Source organism: Populus euphratica, unplaced genomic scaffold, assembly GCF_000495115.2.
Source record: "Populus euphratica unplaced genomic scaffold, PopEup_1.0 scaffold197.1, whole genome shotgun sequence".
NCBI classification, from domain to species: domain Eukaryota; kingdom Viridiplantae; phylum Streptophyta; class Magnoliopsida; order Malpighiales; family Salicaceae; genus Populus; species Populus euphratica.
Window position 1 is genome coordinate 234,995 of NW_011500022.1, and position 24,052 is coordinate 259,046.

At 34.2% G+C, this 24,052-nt stretch overlaps 4 protein-coding genes across 14 annotated transcripts; 2 read left to right on the forward strand and 2 right to left on the reverse strand.

Moving 5' to 3' along the window:
• Nucleotides 1-3,751: 3,751 nt before the first annotated feature.
• On the forward strand, nucleotides 3,752-4,809 carry LOC105141952 (non-specific lipid-transfer protein 13-like). Its single transcript, XM_011049369.1, has 2 exons — nucleotides 3,752-4,384; nucleotides 4,525-4,809. The coding sequence occupies exons 1-2, from the start codon at nucleotides 4,041-4,043 to the stop codon at nucleotides 4,532-4,534; spliced, it is 354 nt and encodes a 117-aa protein (XP_011047671.1). The 5' UTR covers nucleotides 3,752-4,040; the 3' UTR covers nucleotides 4,535-4,809.
• Nucleotides 4,810-7,812: 3,003 nt separating this feature from the next.
• Nucleotides 7,813-9,332, forward strand: LOC105141953 (zinc finger CCCH domain-containing protein 2-like). The gene has a single exon (XM_011049370.1). The coding sequence runs from the start codon at nucleotides 7,943-7,945 to the stop codon at nucleotides 9,089-9,091; it is 1,149 nt and encodes a 382-aa protein (XP_011047672.1). The 5' UTR covers nucleotides 7,813-7,942; the 3' UTR covers nucleotides 9,092-9,332.
• Nucleotides 9,333-11,710: 2,378 nt separating this feature from the next.
• On the reverse strand, nucleotides 11,711-16,554 carry LOC105141954 (phospholipid-transporting ATPase 2-like). Of its 11 annotated transcripts, none has more exons than XR_845488.1 (6): nucleotides 16,188-16,551; nucleotides 15,427-15,588; nucleotides 14,365-14,482; nucleotides 14,101-14,213; nucleotides 13,914-13,965; nucleotides 11,711-12,042 (listed from the first exon to the last, which is right to left on the reverse strand). XR_845488.1 is itself a non-coding variant. In XM_011049371.1 (3 exons), the coding sequence occupies exons 1-3, from the start codon at nucleotides 15,776-15,778 to the stop codon at nucleotides 11,824-11,826; spliced, it is 459 nt and encodes a 152-aa protein (XP_011047673.1). In that variant the 5' UTR covers nucleotides 15,779-15,849; the 3' UTR covers nucleotides 11,711-11,823. The 11 variants fall into 11 exon arrangements, 2 of the variants coding, with proteins under 2 accessions (XP_011047673.1, XP_011047674.1); XR_845482.1 differs by lacking the exon at nucleotides 11,711-12,042 and adding an exon at nucleotides 12,257-12,861; XR_845481.1 differs by lacking the exon at nucleotides 11,711-12,042 and adding an exon at nucleotides 12,257-12,861 and having other exon boundaries at nucleotides 14,137-14,213; nucleotides 16,188-16,550.
• A 6,108-nt stretch (nucleotides 16,555-22,662) lies between these two features.
• Nucleotides 22,663-23,732, reverse strand: LOC105141956 (ethylene-responsive transcription factor 4-like). The gene has a single exon (XM_011049373.1). The coding sequence runs from the start codon at nucleotides 23,540-23,542 to the stop codon at nucleotides 22,907-22,909; it is 636 nt and encodes a 211-aa protein (XP_011047675.1). The 5' UTR covers nucleotides 23,543-23,732; the 3' UTR covers nucleotides 22,663-22,906.
• Between the last annotated feature and the right edge of the window lie 320 nt (nucleotides 23,733-24,052).

Genomic DNA, 24,052 nt, shown 5'->3' on the forward strand with positions numbered 1-24,052 from the left:
GTTTTCTTCTCCTCTCTTCTATTTTCAATTCTACCGCTATAGTGCCTGAACCACATTAATTTGAATACCAAGAGGCAGAAATTAATGTGGTGGTCTCATCATTACATGGTGCAGAACCACACACAACATATATTAGTTGCAAAATCTTTTCCTATATGAATGATTACCCTGAGACAGAAATTAATGTGGTGGTCCCACCATCACATGGTGTGGAACCACACACAACATATACTAATTGCAAAATCTTTTTCTATATGAATGATTACCCTAGAAACTCATCCTCTATATTTTTCAAAGCTGATTTTTAATCAATTTCATAGATAAAAAGGTTCATTCTATTATTGATGTAAAAATAAAAAGAGTTAGTATCAATTGAATCAGTCTACTAATCAAGTTGAAATTATTTGTTAAGTCTGTGTTAACTAATCAATGATATCGTATAGCAAGAGAATTAATATTTTAAAAATTTAAATGATCCATTAACAACTTATAATATTTCAACTATTTCAACTGTATTCTTAAACCATATAAGTTCATAAAAATAAAGTTTTTAAAATAAAATTTCTCAACAAACTCATATATATTATTAACTTTAAATGATGTGAAAGCATGTAAAGGATCTAATATTGAGTTAATATAAAGCAACTCCACAAAATCTATTTATTAATAAGAACTACGTGTATTAATCTTATAAGAAACACTCATATCAATATCATAGTGTTCTTAAAAAAGATATTAAACTTTTAATAAATTCTCCCAATCGTTATTTGAGCCTCAAATATTAAAGTTGAAATTTTGCATGTAAAACAAAATGTAAAGCATTTACAATAATTTAATTTTTTTTCTGGAACGTTTAAAAAATAAAATTAGTAACTCTTGTAACTTTGTTCATCAAAAGTAGAACAAAAATGAAGTCAAACAATGTCATGGCAAGATAATATTTCAAAGCATTAACGTCAAATTAAGAGTTGGATCCATTTTTATCCATCTATTTTTATCCATCTCTGATTACTAACTCTCATAAGTTTGTTCATCAAAAGTAAGACAAAGATAAAGTTAAAAGATGTCATAAGATAATATTTGAAAGCATTAACGTCAAATTGAGAGATGAGTCTATTTTTATCCATCTCTAGAAACAATATTCTTGTTTTTCCAAATAATTCAATTAAACTCCTTATTGAACTAAAATTAAAAACCCAACGAGTTGTTCCAGGTCATGCGAACAAAAACTTACTCGTAAGGAAATAACTTAAATGACCACTTGTGAGCTAAGTTTTGAAGAAAATTTGCAGCAAGGAGAAGGAGAGCAGATTGCGGTTTTGGGGAGGTAATTTACTGGAAAGAAGATGGTTTGAAGGGGACAAAGTGTGCTGGCTTTACACACACACACACATATATATATATATATATATATATATATTGAGCTGGGCAAAAAGAGTTAGGCACCATGGACTTGGGTTAAAGGCCGAAACATGCATAAATTTATGGGCTGCTAGCTAATAAAAATCTGCCCCGAAAGTTTTTTTTTTTAAAAAATCTGTCCGGCCTATAGCTTGGAAAACCCTCTACTTGGATTCGTCCTTGCTTAGCAAAGTACATGTCCTCATGGAAACACTAGGTGAATGAAAAACAAAATCAGATTGCAACAAAAGTCTCAATAGTCAAGAGGTCAAATACTCAGCTCCTGCAGCACCAAGAAATATGAGCCAGGAAATCCTAGCATCCATTACGATATAGACTAGGAAAGGCAGCATTTGCCATGATTTTTAAGGCAATATGCTATATAGAATAATCCTGAGTTAGTTTACCCTTTTGGCCATGGTTTTATCTAAAGTTAGTTTTACATAATGCTCTGTGATTTGGATCATTTTCATGTTTGCAAGGACATGTACAATTTCTCAAGAATACTGGGACGATTCTCAGGAAATCATGGGGCATGACAGTTTCATGGCAATGGGGACAGCTGAATCTGTCAAAATAAATATAGTATTGCCCTCGGCAAGGGTTTCTTAACAGCAAGCAGTAAGTAAAGGAGAATGACAAATACATGTTGCCATGTTGGTGTTCTGAAGTTCTCAAAGTTGAGCCCTGAGTATCCTTAACCTGACTGTACTTGTAAAACTTTGTTTAACCAGAAATCTTTCGCTGCCTTGTTTCATTTTTAGCTGGTTATTCCCCTAATCTCAGGATCATCCACGCCTTGGAAACTATGGGACTTCTCTAAAGAATGTAAGGATGTGGCACCAAACTTCAAGCCATGCTTAGGATTTATCCAGGGTCTATTAGAAGAACCAAGTCGTGAATGTTGCATTGGTTACCTGAAACTCAGTGATATATCTAACAGAATCATGCGGCACAAAGGATCTGTTTTGGCATCAAGGAGATTGCGGCTACAGAAGATTATCCTTTCCTTTTTCCCAGAATCTGTGTTATACTAGACAAGTGATAAGCACATAATAGCTTCCCAATTTCTGTCGGAATGAATTGGTCCAAGTAAAATTACTTCTCTTTCTACTTCTTAGTGTGAATGCTGTAGAGAAGAGGACATATGAAGACATCATATGTTGCTAACTTCCTATTCCATTAATGTTCTGCCATTTCCAATGGTGTTTTTACAACTAGAAATAACAAGAATCCAAAATATGGTATATTCTGAAGCTTGAGAGAGTGAAGATTCAAATACACGTGAGCATGTTCTTGAATCAGTGCAGATTATTACTGCTTCCCAGGGTTAATAAACAATGTGCAATAGATCTGGTGTCTACGATTCTTTCAACATAGTGAAAAGATTCAAAATGTTGAAATTCTCATTAAGATAATGCGGTACCCATGACTGAAAAATAACTCCCATCCAGATAGGGGAAGGATGTTCTGAAATTCACAACCTCCTGAGATGGTCTTAAGGATCCTTCTACTCCTTCCATGAGTTCTGAAGCTCTTAATATATCACGAGACACAGGCTTTTGAAAGTTTTGAATCAAGATATATATTAATGTGAGACTACGCAGAACTTGCACAAATAGAATGCCTGGAGATGTGTCTATGTACGAGATAGACAGGTAGAAGAGATTAGGATACGACAACTGATCTTTTGATCGAGCTCAAAATGTAATGAGGAGGTTGGCCTGTAAATTTTACAGTAGGTCAACTTGTTGTAACTAGAAGAGGAGGTCAGGAAACCCTCAAAGTACGTAGGGCTAGAAGATGCTTTTTTTTTTTTTCAATCTTAGTATTCTCCCTAGTTGATTTTGAATTTTTTTCCTTTATTTTTCCCTTGGGTTTTTCTTTTCTGGATCAGATCGGTGAGGGACCTTTTAAACTATCTCAAGCTTTTCTCAAAACAGATATCGACATGATATTTTTATTAAGAATAAATACTACGGTTAGGGCTCCATAAACCCTTTTTGTAGCTTCCATCTTCCTGTTTTTCCTTTGATTTCTAGTCTAATTAGTTTAGGCTGCGTCATAATCAGAGCCCAAAATTGTGAGAGGTAGAGTTCATGTACTTGACCATTCTCAAAGATTTTAGGGATGTTAGCCCCTAAAAATGCTAGCTTGCTTGAGAGAAAAGACTTCAACTTGAGTACCGAAAGCAATATCCTGTAAACTTCAATCTCCTCATCGAAGTACCAGATGAATGAAAAATAACAGATTGCGACATAAAGGCCAGATGCAAGTACCCTAATACTCTTTCTAGCTGTTAATATAATGGAAAGGAAAAACGAGGAGTTCATAGAAAAGCCTTGAGAGCATCAAGACTATGTAATAGGGTTGCCCTCGTTCTTTTCCTGAATTCCTACCGACCTTTACCTGGCTGGGACTTACGTGTACAACAGCTTTGGCACTAAAGAAATCCCAAGCAGCAAATAATTCATCATAATTGCATGAAGACGAAGCCTACTAAAATTCTTATTGGTTTTACAGATAAAATGGTCGATCCCATCTCTTCATAAACTCCAAAATCTCATACATTTAGCCTCAAATTCTTCTCAAGCGCTAACTACACTACTCAAGACGTTGTCTTGCACAAAACAGAGTTAATGGCTCGCATTGTTGGGTTTCTGATACTTGCAATTTCTGCACAAGCTATGGCTAAGTTCGACGTGGACCCTCATCAGTGTCCGGTCATTTTCGATAATTTCCCTTACTGCATGGATTTTCTCATAGGTTCAAACGATTGGCCTTCAAGCCAATGTTGTCAGCGGGTATATGACTTCAATGCATTAGCTAAGCACGGAATGGGGCCAAGAGCTATCTGTGAGTGCATTGAAATAATAACAAGGACGATCCCTATGAAGTTAAGGGCTGACCGTATCAGTGATCTTCCTGTCAGGTGCAACACATATCTCAGTTTTCCCATTTCTGAGTATATGGACTGCAACAGGTAATTAAAGCCTTCGTAAGTTGTCAGAATGAATTACTCCATACAAAATTACGTCTCTTTCTAGCTACTTCTCGTTGTAAATGCTACTCCTAGGTAACTGGCAATTGACTTAAATATATTTTCCTTTCTCATTTTTGCAGCATATATTAAAAGAGTGAGCTATGCAGAAGACATCTTGGTAGAGGTTGAGACCAAAGTTATCCAGTAAAATGTTGTTTCGGTGGCTAATGTACTTGTCCGAAGCTCCATAATGTTGTTGTCCATTTAGAACAGGACTTAATAATAATGTTGCCATTAGATTAATGTTGTGCCATTTCCATAGTTGTTTTACAGCTACAAATAACAAGAATGCAAAACATGATGGTATGTTTTGAGGCTCGATAGAGTGAACTTTCTAATATATTTGACCACAGTTTATTTCTGCTTCCTGGGGCTAATAGACAATCTGAATCTGCACAAAAGATCTGGTATCTGTGATTCAAATTTCAAAATAACGCAGAGATTTTAACAGATTGAAATTCCCATTTAAAATTTTCTGCAGAATAGTGAAATGTTTTATTTTTGCATTGATTTATGTAAAAATAAATCAAGACCTTTTTATCTCTAAAATTTTGATTGCAAGCATTAGAGGTAGGTTCCATGTTATTGACATTGATAATCTATCATGACTTGAACCATTGCTCCCTCCTCTAACACTTATTTCACTGCTACAATCCACTGTCAGTAGCTACTTGAGTTAGGCAGTCACAGCCCATTTTTGTGAGAGGCAGAGTTCATGAACTTGACTAGTCTAAAACATTCTTATTTCTAGATCAACCCTCAAAGTTTTCAGAGATGCTGGCCACCAAAATTGCTATTTAACATTGATTGAGAGAAGAAGTTTGACTTGAGCAGCAAAAGCAAAATCCTGATAAACTTCGATCTCCTCATGGAAGCACCAGATGAACGACAAATAATAGGTGCCAGGTAACTGAAAACTATAGTTTTCTACAACTAGGCCAGATGAAAGTAACCATTACATTCATTTCTGTGGCTGTTAATTTTTAGCTTCACACAATATTCATCATTAATCACAGGTACTTTTACGGGTTGTTAATGTAACTTGTCTGAAAGAAAAACTGAATTGACAAGTGCATAGAAAACTCATTTACAGTTCTCTCCTCATTAAGCTGATGGAGAAACAACGGATTGCTCGGTGCATATAATGGCAGAGTCCTCATCCTTTTCCCGAATTCTTGCCTGCATCTCTCAGGATTACTTACTGAGGCTCGAAGTTAAGAGATCCGAGCTTTAACTACCTCTGGAGGACAACAAATCAGTTAACTTGTAGAAAGTCAGGGTCAGTTAATTAGTATTTGAATTGAATTGACGCGGGTTGTGGGTCGACCCATCAAATCTACCAGATTTAACCAGTCAAGTCTCACATGATTCGACATAAAGCCCAGTCCGAATCAGGCCCTTGATCAACGAGTCATCGGGTTGACCTGAAAGGCCTTGAAATGTTTTATAACACTGGTTTTAAGTGATAATTCAGTTTGCTAAAAGGGATCTAAGCTATCCTTGTTAGAGTACCCCGACAGAAACAGATCGATAGCTGTGTCGACATGTTTGATGCGGAAATATTGAGTCCGATTAGAGTGTCACTTGATTCTTGGAAATGTGGAAACAGTTCTAGGATCCGAAGCTTAGTTATGCTTTCAGGACTGAAACTCTCAGCCCTCTTGTATTTATGTACCCTGAGGATATGAAGCAAGCAAGTAGTAAGGTCAAATTTAACTAGAATGAGAGCTCTGTGGATACATTAGCTTATTGCATTTCAAAAGCTGCGAGAGACCCTGGCTATTTCGGTTAATCGAAGGGGGTGCGTGATGGTCTCTGGAAGCCTGGTGCTTGTACTTTTTAGGCAAAGAATGGGATCCATCTGAGCCCTGATGCATTTTAGGCAGATTTCAGAGATGTAGGCCTCCAACTTCGACAAAGGCAATTGTCTTGCATTGACAATTGAAAGCATATATATATATATATATATATATATGAAGACTTCTCTATATATGATGTTCGTATCAAAAAGATAATATATAGTTTAATGACAGATGTCATTAGCCAAAAATGTCCATGATCGAAAAGGGACAGTTTCATGTGTTTTGTTTGATGTAATTTATTAAATAAGGTTTCTTGGTTTTTTTTGTCTTCTTCTTTAAACCAAAACCTAATCTCTTAGTTTGGAAGACATCTAGTTTGTCATTGTTAGGGTAATATTTGTGGACTTTGGTAAAGACATAATTCTGAGTCATTCTATCGAAACCCCAATGGCGATTTCTTTAACTTTCCGAACTGTTTCTCATGGAAACACTTGTTCTGACTCTTTTTTAATAATGCAAAATAGTATCGTTTTAACTTATATTATTTAAAAAAAAATACATTGAAATAAAATTGTTTTGAATTTATCCTTCTCAATCCGAATTAACCTGTTCAACTAATGATCAGAACCTTGGCTTGAGTCATGAAGCATGCCATTAATTCTGGGCATCTTTCAGGATTGCCTGTTACTAGATCTATAAAATGACAATGGGAGGAGGTGAAGAGTGCTGGACATATTTTGTGTTTGGTGCAATGGGCTAGGCACTAGTCCTATGGGCTTGGGCATGTGGTGACCAATGAAGCAAAACGAAGTTACATGGTTCCTCTTGAAAGAAACTAGTGGGCGTTTTCCCTCACTTAATTGAGTTTGGAATGTCCATATATTAACTTGAAAGAAACATCAATTTATCAACCGTGAGGCTCGAAGAGAGTTTATGATAAATGCATGCCAATAGCGCTATAAAGAAGGGCTATATCATTTCCCTAGGTAAAGAATTACTACAATGAAAAAGGCAGAAACTTTTTGGCCTTCTGGTGAAATGTTTACTTGTTCAATGTATGAAGCCGGCTTATAATTTACTAAACTTTGTTATCATGGAACCGAAATTTTTGCCATTGTTTTGGCATCTAGTTTAGTGGACTATATATATATATATATATATATGAAAGCAATACAATCATGTCCCTCAATCAAAGTTATTAAACCTTCATCCATGATTGATGGATAGATTATAAATTGGATGGATTAACTAGAATGTTTTAAGATTTAATTTTAAAACAATATTTAAAAAAAAATCCAACTGAATATTAACATCAATATTAACTCCTTAATGTTTGAGCCGGTTCAATATCTAAGCCCTATAAGTGAGCAAGACATTACCAAAATTAAGAAAGTCCAAAACATGGTATTGATAATGATTATTTTTTTTCTGATAATAAATCCTAGTGCATGCACATAGCAAGGCATTGTGCGCTATGAATATGAAGAAGCTGCCACCTACTCCTTTTTGCATGATGAACCCTAATACTATGCAGCCACGCATTTCTTTTCCTTGTCATTTAAGTGTCATCCTTCAATTATGTATCTCCCTATATATCTTGCCCCACCATTTGTTTCCTTCTCCCTCAACGTCTCCTCCTTCATAATTCATCTACACCTATACACTACTACAGTACTCCTATAGTCCCATCACAAAAATGGGCACGATTTCTGCTGAGCAACACAAGCTCTACCCCTCTCGCCAAATTCTTTCTCCCAAGAAACTCTTCAGAGATCTTGAAATTCCACCAAGAACACTCCTTACAAGGAAGACCCATCAAGAAACCCTGGACGTGTCCCCATATGAGACTAATCTCCAAGAATTCCTTCCGTACAATGACTACAACAATGAAATAGATATTGATGACGAGTTAGATCCATACTCTTCTGATCATTTCCGCATGTATGAGTTCAAAGTTCGTCGCTGTACACGCAGTCGTAGCCATGACTGGACCGACTGCCCCTTTGCTCATCCGGGCGAAAAGGCTCGTCGGAGAGACCTTCGTAGGTTTCACTACTCCGGAGCTGTCTGTCCTGAATTTATACGTGGAGGGTGTAACCGTGGAGAGAACTGTGAGTTTGCTCATGGTGTTTTTGAGTGTTGGTTACACCCTTTTCGTTATCGAACTGAGGCTTGCAAAGATGGCAGGAATTGTAAGCGAAAGGTTTGTTTCTTCGCTCACTCGCCTCGCCAGCTTCGCATTTTGCCTGAGGGTTCTTCACATAGTAAGACCTTGGGCTCTTCACCATGTTCATCTCTCAATCATGGCCATTGTTGTTGTGCTGTTAGCCATTCTATGACTTCTTCTCCAACCTCTACTCTCCTTGGCATGTCCCCCTTGTCGCCGCCATTGTCACCATCACTGACACCGTCTCTTTCTCCGGTGAAACACCAATCCTTATCTGGGTTTTCGCCGATTTCTCGATATAGCGAAAGGTTAAGCAAATTTAGGGCTGGAGTTGTGAGTTACGAAGATGTGTTTACCGAGCTTATGAGTTCTTTAGAAGCAACGAATTTCAATGAAGCAGCTGGTGTTTCTTCACCTATGTCCTTGTATCCTAATCACAAAAGGAATGTTAACAACACTCCAAGGAATATTGATGTCTGTTTCGATGGAGAAGATCAGCCACAGTTCATTCTTTCACCTTCAACTCCAACCCCTTCATCAAGTTTTTTCAATAGAGATTGCTCAAGCAATAAGGGATTATTCATCAATGATATTCACAAGATTAATGAACACAATAATGGTGGTTTGGCTTGTACTCCTGATCCTGATCTTGGATGGGTTAATGAGCTCTTGATGTAGAGATGATGATGACGACTTGTACAGACAAGTCAGGCTTGAAGCATCACAGCCCCAGCCGTATATGTGCAACTTTATATATGTGTGGATTTGGTGTAAATTGTTGTTACTATTGTTTTCTCTCTTCATCGTTCTTGATTTTCACTTAGATGATGAAGATCATGCTGTTGTTAAATAAGTCTTGTATTTTGAAGTTTCAATTAAGTACTCTGTTCTTGAAGTTTCAATTAAATAAGTCTTGTTAATTACTTTTTCAAGATGTATTGAAATTTAATCAAATTTTCAAGTGGATATATCGAATGAAATATGTTTTGAATCTCAATTCTTAATTTCTCCCTCCTTAGTCTCTCAATTTTCATAAGATCATTGGAACATGATCATTTATCATTCATCACCAATCAAGCTAAATCTTGAAGGGTTTTTAGCCTTTCTATTTATTTTTATTTTTCTTGAAATAGTAGCGATTAATTCTTTTCCCTTTGCTGTGATTTTGCATGTAGAGGTATAATTAATAATTATGTGTTAAACCTAACCAAGATTTGTGGTGGTGCGAAAGTCAATTTGGTGATTAAGAGATAATTATTAATTTGGAGATATCAATTTGCGTAATTAGGTGGCATGGTAAATATTTGGTACGTGGTCAACATGCATGGAGGGACGGTGATGAGTAGATTTGAGGATTTTCAGGCCAAAGCTAAGATAGATCACAAGTAGATTTTTTTTTAATTAGAGATCTTAATTTCCAGATGTCTCAAGATGCTTGTCTCATGGTGAATGATTCCTTCGAACTATATTTCTTATTGGTTATATAGCTTCTAACCACAAATATTACAACAGATGTAGTTGTAATTAACATTAAATTAACAAGTTATTTTATGATTAATGGTATTCCATTATTCAACTTGAGTAAGATTTTGGATCCTTGGTGAAGTTGTTAATTATTATTAATTGGAAATATGATAATTTTACTTTTAGGGAAAAAAAAGAGGATATGGATTAGCTATTTACTCTATTAATTTCTAATAAAGAGTTGGGCTTTTGGGGAAGAAGAGGGCAAATTTCTTTTTAGTTTTTGACTGGAGGAAACATTAAATTGATGTTTTTTTAGTATTTTTTTAATAGTATTGATATGTTAATATTAAAAATACAAAAAAAAAAGTTTAAAAATAATTCTTTTTAATGTATTTTTTAAAAAAATATATTTTAAAAAGTATTTCACATCATGATCTCAAAAGAAAGTTATTTTATTACCTATTTTTATGAGGAACAATGAAATTTTTGGTTTCTTTTAACTATTTTCGTTTATCAAATCTAAATCTTTCTTATATCTTATTTTAAATAAATTATTTTTAAACCCGCTAATCTATAAGAAATTGTATTCTTGTAATTGGATTTGATTTCGAGATAGTAATGAATTGGAACCTACGTAAACAATAAACTCATTCCCACCTGATGAGCAAATTAAAATTTTAAGTTCTTAATTCTTAAACATTATGTCCATTTTGGTCCACACAATTTCTTATTTAATTCAATTTAATTTATGCCATAATTTCTTCTAATCTATAATTTCTTCTAATCTAAAGTGCTGGCATATAACATGGTGTGCTTGGCAGAAGAGATGAACTGCTATTTAAGATTTCAACCACCTTGATTTTGTCGAGCTAAGCCCTATAGAAAGCGTTCTCTTTTCATCAAAATGACCACAGCACAGACCACTGTATTTAAAGCCATTACTAATCCAAATTAAAGGCAATAACATCTGCCATGGTCTTCAAGACAACGACCTAAAATCTCCAACCATTTAATTTTGGTGAATCGGTACACAAATGTGTCCTCTACGCTGGCAAATTATTTGTTTCCTAGGAGGAGTGCTTGTCTGAAAGACAGCTATGATGGCAGGGAAAAGGACAATAAGGGGTTGTTTGGGGGATGATCCTCGCCTTGGGACAGTGTCTCTTGTCTTGGTGCGTTGCTGGGGTTACGTAGAGACTCGCAGGTAATGGTGTGGGGGAGAGGGGAGCAGCAGCCCATGCTTAGAAGACATTTGCTAGTGTTTTAGGCCCCTCCCCCAGGGATCACGAGTACCATTTTATTTATGTAGAAATTGAAGGCAATTTGGAGGACAAAATAATACCCATGCTCTGTAACGCCTGTGACCCTTTCACTTCACTTAAGGTATGGCTGACCCCTTTACTTGATTCACCATTTTTCCCGAAGCTGTCTCACTGACAAATTGCTGAGTTTTATCCATGTAATGAGGACTATAATTTAGTGGCAATGGAGAAAACATCTTCCATGAGACTCTGGAGCCTGCCAAAGATTGGCATCTTTATAAAAACATAATCGAAACCATTATTATTATTATTATTATTATTATTATTATTATTATTATTATTATTGATTGACTGATTGATTGATTGTGTGATGGAGGATCTCTGTCATGTAATTGATTGGGACTTTCCATCAAACACCAAGTCCAAGTAATAATTTCTCAAAACTATACAGCTTGAAGTTCAGAAATGTTTGCCATGAAGCTTTCCATTCTAGAAGTATCGATGCATTCATTTACAATTTGCATCACGACAAGCTATAATAAACATTTACTAGAGATGAATTGTTCTTGCTGTGTCTGTGTGTGTGTGTGTGTGTGTGTGTGGGAGGGGGGGGTTCGGGGAGCCTTTACAATCTAGAGACTATACGTAATGCTGATACACCCCCTATAACTAGGTTTGGTTTTACAGCTCGTAAACTGGATTTATGTTCTGGGATTGAGTAATTGATACTGGAGCAAAATCTTTCAGGATCAAACGTTGTTGTCGCTCGAAATTCCCAAGAGACAATATTGGTCCACCTAAACGTTCTGCTTGCTGAAGTATGTTGATTTTACTGGGTGCGTATGCATAACGGAAGTACTTTATAGCTAGAATTGGAACCATCCCAGCCGCAACAATGAGCTGCAAAAAATGAGTCACTTTCAGAAAAAAACATATGAACTGCAGCCTGGAAAATAGTAAATATATGAATTGCCGTCTGGAAAATAGTTCCAGCTCATTTTCGAAGCTGCTCTCGGGTTTTTCAAGCTGCCAAAACAGTGTTGAATCCAGGGGTCGCTTCAAATCCCTTATAAGAGTTCCAGCCCATATGAACTCTATCAAGAACTAGTTTTTTTATAGAAACTATGCCACTCTCCAATCCTTGATCTGCCAACGAACAGCATAACTGCACAGAGATTGGAAAGTGGTTCTCTCTTTGGAGTCCACTTTTGGGAGATGCTGGACTTTGGAATACCAAGGCTGTCATGTCAGCATTCCCAAAAGAGCTGGCACGTTAAGATTTTCCCAAGTGCAGCAGCAGCATCCATGACATCGTGTACCGTGCTGTAATCAGTCTCTTGTAACTTGTAAGTGAGGGGGGGGGGGCGCCCAAGAGAGATATGAAAGGTGCCAACTAGTCTAGCTCATAAAATCTCACAATTGTTTGGAATTTCTAACCATTTTCATCTGGATTTGTGACAGTTATGGAATAAAGAAGGGGCCTAAGGCTTCTGTGTGACCAATCAAATTGGACCAAAAGGGAGTGAAGGAACAAGAATAGGGCAGCCATGGAAGAGAACTTTCGAATATAGTTATCCAATAAGATGGTTGACCACATAACTGGAACATTATTTATCGTGTACATCCCCCGCCGATGGAATGACACTGATAATCCAGTTGATGACATAAAATGCAATCAAGTTCCCCCATATGGCAAGATGTTGCAATATCTTAAATGAGCTGCACATAAGCAAAACTCAAGACAGTTTAAAAAAAAATTATACAATCCCTCAGTATCTTTATTAAACCATGAGAAACAGTCATTGACTTAGAATTAAAAACTGGATTAATTTCATGAGAAATGACAGATCTCTCAATAATTTCTTAGTATGATGAAGGTTGAAATATTGTTCGAAAGGAAGAGCTGTCTCATAAAGAAATCAACCGATGTCATTTAGGGAAAAAACATAGAATCTTGAAAATCCCTACGAATAGAACAGCTCCAAGCAGCCTTGCATTTCTGTCACAAATCCCAAAAAACAAGTTAATAACTAATCCTCCGCCTTCCATCAGTGGATCTGCTATTCCCTAGAAATACCAAATAGATCCATACACTCTAAAAAACAGAACAACGTACACAAGCTTGCCCACTCTTAAATCACGTAACAAAGGGCATTCAAGACACAAACTCTTGTGCAGCCTTTGTAATCTGCTATTTTCGTCTACGCCACATTTATTTCATTTATCAATAAAACAAAAGAAAGTTTCAAACATTACAATAGACAACACTTGTGCAAACTCGAAAAATTTATTTATTTATTTATTTTTATAAAAGAACAAAACTTTTTTAATATTGTTATTGCATGATCTAACACACACTTGTGCAAACTCGATAAATTTTCATTTTGGAACTTCTATAGTTCAAAAAATCTGAAAAATGATGTATAAATACACAACACATCAACACTCGAGAAGCAATTTTTTGAGCATTTAGAAGATCTACAAACAATATCTCACAATAAGTTGTGCTTTCAGTTTCACAAGGCAAATTCCTCAAACATTTCCAACCACGACATCTCAATATTTCAACTAGTCATATTTTTTCTTTAGAATTAGCCAAGGAATCAATTGTCCCTTGTACATTAATGTCTATGAAATTTGCATCACTGATATGAAGTTTCATCAGTGTCACTGACGCTAAATGACTCTTTTCTTCGTATCCCAGGTGAACCATATGTTTATCATATAATATTGGAAGAAAAGAAACAAAATTAAATAAAACTGACACTCACATGAAAAAGGGACTGGCAAAACCATCCAGCAAATGTGCTAGGGTTAAGAAGCCTGCATCAAGAATAATCAAAACTTAGTTTAAATATTATGGACTGACAGGAACCGTAGTTACCTATAGACTAGTCAACATATCTCGTTTAAACCGGAAAAGATAACAAAATAGTGAATTTGCGGATGCAGCATTACAGTTTCTTCACTAAGATCTTTGTCAAGGACACTTACTAGAACAGGTATGCTAGTGTAGAAAACGTTACAAGCCATCAAGCTAACAGAAATGAAAAGGCTGGTCCCAGAGACACCTGAAATAAAAGAGAAGTTGAATGTGACAGAAATGTCAGTGCAGGAGAAAAAAGGCCATAAGATACACCCCGCCTAAAGTTAACATGCTAATCATTCACTACCAAGATGGAGAAAGCAACATAAGAAGGCTTTGTATGTGGAAAAACTCACAAGATTTTGATGAAACATATCAACAGGGATTTGTAGAAAGAATACTGGGACAGGAATGCAGTTCGGTTGTAAGAATACCAGCCATGGACAGGTGTCAATCGTTTTAGAAACCTAAACTCTGAAACAAATAGCATAGGTCAGAAAAAGGCTAAACATGAAAAACGAATTGAAAAATGTATCTCAACTGTGACAACAAAACATTATAAACGTAGCATCCACTTTTGTCGGTGGTTTGCATATCACAATGTCATAACATTAAACAATGTTTGCGTAAAAGTAATCAACTAATTTTGCAAAACATATAAAGTTGGAAATTCCCTGCTTTATGTGATTGATTTTTTTTATTTTTTTTTTTGGGGGGGGGGGGGGGCGCAAGTGTTTCAGGTGATTAACTCAGTCCAAATATTTAAGTTGTCATGATTAACTCCTTGGCAAAGTTCCTGCATTTTACATTCCAAGCTAAAATCTCTAATTTATTTTACAGTTTCTTCCTCCACCAAACAAGATGGGAAAAATCAGGCCTCATAAAACACTGGACAAGAAAAATGTTATCTTACAAGCAGCTAACAATATCTCTCATCTAGGCCTTGTTATAACAATTTTCTCATAAATCTTGTTTCCAGAAACCATGTACAAGTCTTTGATCGTGTCTTCATGTATATCTGTTCCTCACAATTACAAATTTGAAGTGCGCTAATAGTCAAATCATGTATCTTACTATTAACCATAAACCATTAACCAGCATTAAGTTTATTTAATGCTTTCAAGTTTTGATAGAAATCCTGATGTTCCTAAAATTTAAATAGTTTCATTAACAGCTAGAGAACAACTATTTTGAAACCATTAGCATAAACATTATCATCCAAACATGGTAGAGGATTTGATTTTAACAGGCTGGTCCCTGGCTGGAAGTACAAGAGCAGCTCCTTTGCAGAAACAAGAAGCAGCTAGAGACAAGTTTTCAAACTCAAGTCAGTACATTAAGCATCCAGCTTATATTAATACGCAACGCAAACATGACATGACTTGCACACAGTAAAAAAAAAAAAAAGAAATACTCACTTCCAATACTATAATCAGATGCCCTGGCTGCCTGCCTGCCAGCAGGCCTTCTCTCCCACTAATGCCGACCCCAATGTCAGCTTGTTGTATCATGTTCACATCATTCCCACCATCACCAATTGCCAAAGTCCTATAGTCACATGATTTTAAGATCTGTACAAGCTGCAAAAACAAGTTTCCATATGTCAATCAATTATCCTTTCTAAAGTGATTGAGAGAGACCCAAATAAACATATTATATGGACATCCACAATAATGTAGAGAAAAAATTAACCATCCTGCTGTTTTTATCTCTGCTAAGGAGGGATTGCGACGAAGATATTGCATAGTGCATATTGTTTACTGATAGCATAGCAACAGAAGATATAAAGGACTAGCCTAAATCTAGGAGTTCCAAGGTAAACAAGATTGAACAGAAAAAATGCTTGTAATTTTGATCACACCAGTGACAGCAGAGGTTTTGTTTGTTTCAATAGAGGACCAATGTTTCATAATAAATTCTGCCATACAAAATGTGGGGACCTTGAGAATGATATCACCCATGTAATCAAAGCAAGGTGGTTGAAATAGAGAATCAAGATGGGAGTGCCGTGCCGTGCCATGCCGTGCAATCACAAAATTCCTATTAGGTTGATGAAAAGATTTGAGGGAGAGGCAAGGCAATGAAAGGGAAAAGATTTCCATAAGATACGGAAACTTAACTAATTTGAAAATGAAACTTAAAAATGATTAAATGCATTAAAAAATTGGAAGAAGAGAACCTGAACGGCTCCATGAGATTTTTAGGAACTTGAGGGGAGTGTATTTCCTATTCGAAATGCGATTATCGCAGAAAAGATCCTGTGTATTCATCATCGTTGTAGGCGAACCGCTTCAGTTTCGTTGACTTTGTCATTGTACAATCACTTGATTGGTTCACATAATCAGCGACGACTTCGACGCATTTCTTCTCGTAGGAACTTTGATGCTTGCTGTTTTGTAATCCATTTTCTAAATCAGGTTAGCTCTGTGTAAGCTGAGAAGAGTAGCTTTGAGTTGGGAAGTAGCAAAATGAGCCGTTGAAGGAAATTTCCTAATTTTGTATTATTTGGAACTTGGAAGAAGGAGAAGAAAGGAATATTCCAAGTCATTCCAGACCCGATTCGGTTCTTGAGCCGGCCCACATGGTAAAAGCTGCTCGGGTATAGCTATTTGGTTTGGTTTGGTTTGGGTGATTAACCATATTTGAGAGTGTTGTAAAAATTATATTTTAAAGTATTTTTTTATTTAAAAATATATTTAAATAATATTTTTTATTTTTAATATTAGCATATAACAATTCAAAAATATTAAAAATATAATTTTAAACAAACAAAATTTCAAATTTTAGAAAAACAGTATTTTAATAGTACCTAGAATCATATTTAACACAACTATAACAATGAATTTCCTCTTAATCACTTAAATACTAGTAAATAGCTCATGTTGCATCCAATAGATGTTTGTTCATTCCCTTGATTATGACACTAGGTAGACATAATCAAAACAAAATATTTATTATACAAGATAATTTATTGATTTTGGATATAATTATTTTTTTTATAAATATAATTGATCTTTTTATATGAAATTTTTAAATAAAAAATTTTTAAATAATTTGATTTAATATATATGTTGTTTGATAAACACATGTATATTAGTTTCAGATATTTTTTAAACTCATGAAAATAACCATTTCTTTTCATAAAATAATGAGCATAATATTAGTCTCAATAAATCAAATTAATATTTATTTTTATTATAACATCAACCAAAAACATTTAAAAAAAATATTATAGTGTAATAGAAATCTTATAATTATAATAATTTTATAATTTTTTTTATAAAGTATTATTATCTCAAAAATTTTATTTTCATTTTAAATTTATTAATCAAATCTTAAATTTATTAATAAATTATTAAAAATAAAAAATAGTTTTAATTAATAATAAATACATTTAAAAACCTCATTATGATATTCACAAATCCAAAGATTATTTGTAAACTATTGAAAAATAACATATGGAATACCATCTCATAGTCATGTTGATCACCTCATAGTAAACTTTGGTGCATAAACCGTTTAAATCGTGGTATAAGCGTGATTATTCACGAGAAATAGAAAGTGAAATTAAAATCCATTTTCACAAGACAAGGACAAGTCCAAGGACGCCAGAAATTTTTCCTGCCTGGGCTATGATATAAGTATATATAAATTATTTTTTAAAATAAACTATTCACTTAGATATATAAATTTGTTGGGTTATCAATAAAATTTTAATTCAAATGCATAATATAAAATATATAAAAAATAAAATTTAAAATACATAAAATTCAAAATAAAAATAAATTATATTATCAAAATTGTATCCTTCAATATTTTATAAATTATAATTCATTTATAATCAAATCTAAATCAATATATTCAATAAGCTCTCGTTTAATATAAATTATTAAAGAATATGTTTAGAACTTCTCTTTTATTTTATTGTGAAGTACAATTTTAACATGTTTCACAATCCCACTATTGAATCTAGAATTTAATTCTTCCATTTGAAAATATATTGTTAAGTTAAATATATCATAATGATAATGCTAGTAAACTGTCACTAAACCTTATTATTGATATGAACGACCTGTAGTTTTTTTATATGAAACATTAATATGTTGTATATCAATTTTATATTTTGTGCAAACAGAATGCACATTTACAAGAAAAAGATCAAATCTGACATCTCTCAAAGTTTGAAGCAATGCTTTAGTAGTTGATATAAGATTCATTGCATTAAGATATTAAAAGATTTTTGCTGCAAAACTCGACAAAGTAAATCAGTAGTTCATATTATTTTATGCATAAAATATAAGATAAACATAAATTCAAAAGATTTCATCATAATCAAACAACCACCAACTTCTTCATGTATAGAGTTAGAAAATCCTTCTTGAACCATATTTACAACTATAGTAATAGTTGTGCCATACATATATATTAAGCTATAAATAGAATCAAAATAAGAGCTCCAGTGAGTAGTTCCACTTTGATTAGCCACTTTACCAATCTCATGTTCTTCGGTGGCTATCATATGCGTAATTTCTATAGCCTAAGCATATTGCAACTCGATATGATGTTTGGGAAAAACACTAAGAATTTGTATACGATATGATATTTGGGAAAAACACTAAGAATTTGTATACGTTGTTGCGTTTGCGTTTCGTTTAAAACGCAGAGGCAGCAACATTTAGTAACAAAAAAAAAAGTAAAATACTATTCATGAATCCTACCAAATTATGCGTTTGAAATGCTGGAAAATGAAAGCAGGTGTTATTTACTTCTCGTAGCTGCACCATCCCTTGATAGACGCACTGTTCACTTAACACTGTTTTTTTTTAAAATCAGTTTACAGTTTTTTTTTTAAAAAATTTTTAAAAAAAATCAGTTTACAGTTTTTTTTTTAAAAAAATCAATGCAGTTAATTGATTTTACTCGCACTGTTCACGTGAATGTGAATAGTAATTTTTATTTTTTAAAAAAAATTAGCGGAAGGTGAATTAAATTTATTCGTACTGTAATCTCAATTTTATTCTTGATAATATTTTACCTAGTTTTATTGCACGTTCAAAAAATCATGAAAACTGTAGTTCTTGTCGAATGAATTTTGTATGTAATAGAATTGTAAATAGTTTAATGGAATAATAAAAAAATTTATATAAAATATGATTTATTTCATGATGAAATAACAACTGTTAAATCTACAATATTTAAATTAAAAACCATAAATATTAATATATATTTTTTGAAATTATTTTATAACCTCAATTTCAAAAACATTTGTAACCAAACACATTAAATTACTTTTTATTTCAACCTCAATTTCAACCACAATTTTAACCAAATATATATTTTTCCAAACCAACCTCAACTAAAAATACTTTTTATAAAATAGCTTTTTTCAAATCACAAACACAACAGCTACCGTAATATCAAATATACTCTAATAGGATTGATAATGATTGTCAATTTTGAGAAAAATAACCTGGGATAATTAATTAGTATAAGTATATATGCCCTACAAAACACAATTGATCACAATTATTATTTTTTTAACCTAAATTGTTTATGTTTCCACGCTCTTTAGTGATATATAGTTAGTTTATTTCTAGGTTTCAAAAATATTTTAAAAAAATAAAAAAAAAATTTGTTTTAAATTAATTTGTTTGGTATTTATAGATTATTTTGTTGTGTTGATATCAAAACTGATTTTTAAAAATAAAAAAATATTATTTTAATATATTTTTAAATAAAAAATATTTTAAAAAACAATTACTATTTTAAACGCAAACACCCAAACAAAACATGTTTTTCAATTAATTATGTATAAAAACAATTATTTTTCACGGGTTGCAATTATAATACTGTGTCCTTACTTTTGTCTGCACTCCTCTCCTTTGTATAATTTTATATTTAAAAAACCTAACAATTCATGAAGGTTCAATTATTCAAACATATATTTTTCTTTTTATTTATTTATTGGACAAAACATTATTTGTTACTCAGGCTACAGCCCACCTGAGCCTTGTACAAGGCAACAGGGGCACGAATCACAACCTCCAGGGTTTTTCCAATTAAGTTAAAGGCCATAAAATTCCATTTGCTACGATACTTTCGCATCGTGTGTTTCAGTGTGTGAAATTATTTTAATACATTTTAAAATAAAAATTATTTTAAATTACAATTATAATCCCACCAAACAAATCCCTAGTGTGCCGCCACAGCTACATGGATGGGATGATACTTAACTTACAAGGCACTGATTGCCTGGAAGGAGTAACGTTCTCCTGTACACCCGCTTTTGTAATTCATTCGTGGAAATATCTAGCTTAATCTTTTTTTAACAGATGGTTACTGTGCAAAAACTTTTATCGTGAGACCAGGTACGTAGCCGCCGCTCGTCAAAGAAAAGCTTTCCCTAGGACCTAGCCTTCGTATGATTTGACGTGACGCGTTTTGACAAGATGCGAGATCAGTGAGTGGTTGGTCCCACTGAACAGGCCGCGTTCTGGTAGATCTCGTTGTCTGTCTGAGACTCAGGGTATTTAAGGACACGTCACAGTTTCCCCGCTGCTTCTCAGCGGCGACAGTCACCGCTTCACGTGCTGTCGTGGCTCCACGTGACCCCTCTCCCCTGACTTTTCAATTTCCCACTCAGTAGTCCATCAACATTTACCAGGAAAACATCGCCGATGAAAGAAAATCATAATTTTAATTTAACAAATTAAAACAGAATTATTTTGATAAATTTAAATTAATAATTTAATTTATAACACGAGTCTTCAAATCTAATTTTTACATAGATATTTTTACGTCGTTATATTTTGTATAGCATAACTATTCTATTATTAGTTATAACTTAATTATATCAAATTATATGGTGTCTGAATTTAAAATATATAGTTTTTATATTTTTTATAATTTTAATTTTTATCAACAAGTTTATTTTTATAATATTTTAGTTAATAAAATAGAAATAAAAAAGAAAAATTTGTTTAAAAAATCATAAATTTATTATTTTTCAGTAAAAAATTAGTTATATATATATATATAACGCATCCATGAAGCGAAGATCCACTGCACATATTCCGTTAGAAGCAGATACCTGACCCCACCGAAAGGGACAGCGGCGGCAACAACGACACTCTTAAAATTTCTGGGGTGGTCCACCGTACCTAAAATCTGTCTCCTCTCACTCTCCTCCACGCTTCCCTCTCTTTTCCTCGAAAGTTACATTAATGATTAAAGTTTCTTTAATAAAGCAGTGATTATTAAAAATTAGGCTGATAATTATATATAGAAAAGATTAGGTAAACTACATTTTGCCCCCTATTTTGTCCACATAATTTTATTTCAGTTCCAATCCTTCTATATTAGGGAGCTGGAATCGCAATTGTGAATTCGATTTTCTTATTTTATCTTTAAGGGAGCGAAATAATTTCAAGGAATTAGGACAGATATGTTTATTTTGTATTTGAGAAGCATCTTTAGGTGATATCTCAGGTTTAAATTCAAGAAAACACCATTAAAACTTTTCAGAAATTACAGAATGATCTCGAGAACAATCAATAATATAAGGACCGATGTGAAATATTATTAATAAAAAAGGGACTAACTGTTATGGCTGAAAAAGATCTTGCGTTGGTTGCGTTTAAACTGGACGGCGAAAGTACACGTGCCGTCAGGTTGTAGTCACGACATGTACACATAGTACCTTCCGTCAAGAACGGAATTCGAGGCTGGGCCCCACTACGAGCCGTCGTTTAATTTTTCCCGTCGGTGCATCTGCCTCCTACTGCCGCTATAATTTATTATAGCTAACTTAAATATAATATTCCCCCTTGGTCTTATCTTTATTTATTTTTTAATCCATGCATGTCCCCAGAAAGTAAAGTTCGTAAATATTTTTCTTAAAGGAGAACCTTTGCTGAAATGGTCAATCACTACAGGTCCAATGCATCTAACAAGGGGGAAGCAATCTTGGATATTTTTCAAAAATAATAAGGTTATATGTGTAATTCTAGTGAATTTGTTTTTTTTTTTTTTTCTAATTTGGTTATAAAAGTATAGTTATAAATGTTTTTAGATATTAATATAAATAAAGAGGAAATCAATAATATTTATTTATCAGAAAATCTTTATAATCAACATAAATAAAAAAGACTAACAATATTTATTTATCTTCTAATTGTTTTCCAAGTTGATTGATCAAATCCTTTAATCCCCAACTTTCCATTATAATCGTAAATTATATATTTTTTTATAAATTTAATTATATCAAGGTAAATAAGAAATTAATGATATTTCTTTATCTTGTAAAATCAATTGCTCAAAACTTGTAATCTTTTTATGGAACCTAATGAAAAAATGAAATTATTTATTTGGGATTCCCCTGGGAAGATAAGAATTCGATAAATAGGTTAGTGGATTCCCTTAAAAAGATATAAAAAGATAAAATTGGGGATCATCGACGTTTCCTCTCTACCAATGATAAAGAAATTACACTTGTTATTATCTTGATCTGGCTCCACAATATTTTGCCCTTTTTGTTTTTTAGAGAATTTAATTCCATGTCGCCTGATGCAGTTCAAGTCAAATCAATCCATCTTTGATGCTTGAATCATGGAGCCACTAAACGCATAGATGGAGATGAAGATCCAAGAAGAAAGGGATTGAAAATTATGAGCAAATTGAAATAATTTGTGAGCTTACAGCACAGAACAAACAACTAGGAAGAGAATTGTGATTATTTCTCTGTAGTTGCAAAATCTTGATCCTAGAAATTTATTTACATTAGATTACGATGACACAAATTAGACGAGATCATCACTTCTTCTCCCTTTAAAACGTAAAATTAGCTGGAAAAAAAAAATTATTCCCCTGAATAATCTCAAAAAAATTAATAATTATCAATCAAGCATCAGCTGGTGGAGGGAGGTTAAGATCAAGATCGAGAATTGAACTCCTTGGCTTAAAATCGATCACAGAAGATGAGTCCGAGTCACTATGGGCCCCGCTCTCAAGACCCACCGGGTCAAACCGGACAGGGAAACGCTGAGCCCCAAACTCAGGCTTCACACTATCGAGAAACCAGACAGGACCAACAGCGTTTACATTCGGCTGCTGCTGCTGGAACACGAAGGGAAACCTCCCCATCCCCATCCCCACAACCCCGCCAACCTGGCGAGTTACATCACGCGCCACCGCAGAAACCACCGGGGAGCTTGACGACTCAACGGTGCTGCTCTGGCTAGAGCTCTGCTTCTCATCTTCATAATCAACCACCTTCTCCGCTAATGGAAAGTTGGTCTTCGCCTTAGCACCACGATACTCACGCGCCGCCTTATCATAGGCCCTTGCGGCCTCCACTGCCGTGTCAAACGTGCCCAGCCAAACCCGGCTTTTCTTCCCGGGATCCCTTATCTCAGCAGCATACCTCCCCCATGGCCTCTTCCTCACTCCCCTATAATGGATTTCCTTCTTGTCATGATCACCACTTGCTTTCTTCAAAGATCCATTGTCATTACCATTAAGCTTCTTGGGTGCCATTTTCTTGAATCCCAACGATGGAAACAATCTAAGAATATATCTTAGATTGCAATAAAGGAGCCAATGAAGCAAGTAAACACTAGAAAGCGAATAGCCTCGTGAAAATATGAAGTGAAGGTTAGGGTCTAGGGGGTGGTGTGCTTTAGAGAGGAAGGGGTGGGGGGTGTGGATTTATAGGGAGTCTAGTCAATGAAAGGTTTGACTGGGAGGAATGGGTTGCGCCGCCCAAGAGAAAGAGAGAGGAAGAAACAGATAAGAAACGACAATGTTGTAAGGGTTATGTGGCACACGGGAATTTCGAGATAAGTGGGCGTTTTGTCAGTGATGTGCCGGCTTTCGATAACGGGGCCGTTATCACGGCTTGAATTAACTGTATTATATTTCCATCAGCCTCTAAAAGCATAGATTTGAAAAACTATATTTTCTTTTTTTAGATAAATATTATCTTAGTAGATTAATGCCTTATCTCGGATAAATCGGTAATAAATTTATGAAGTTTAAAAGACTAGA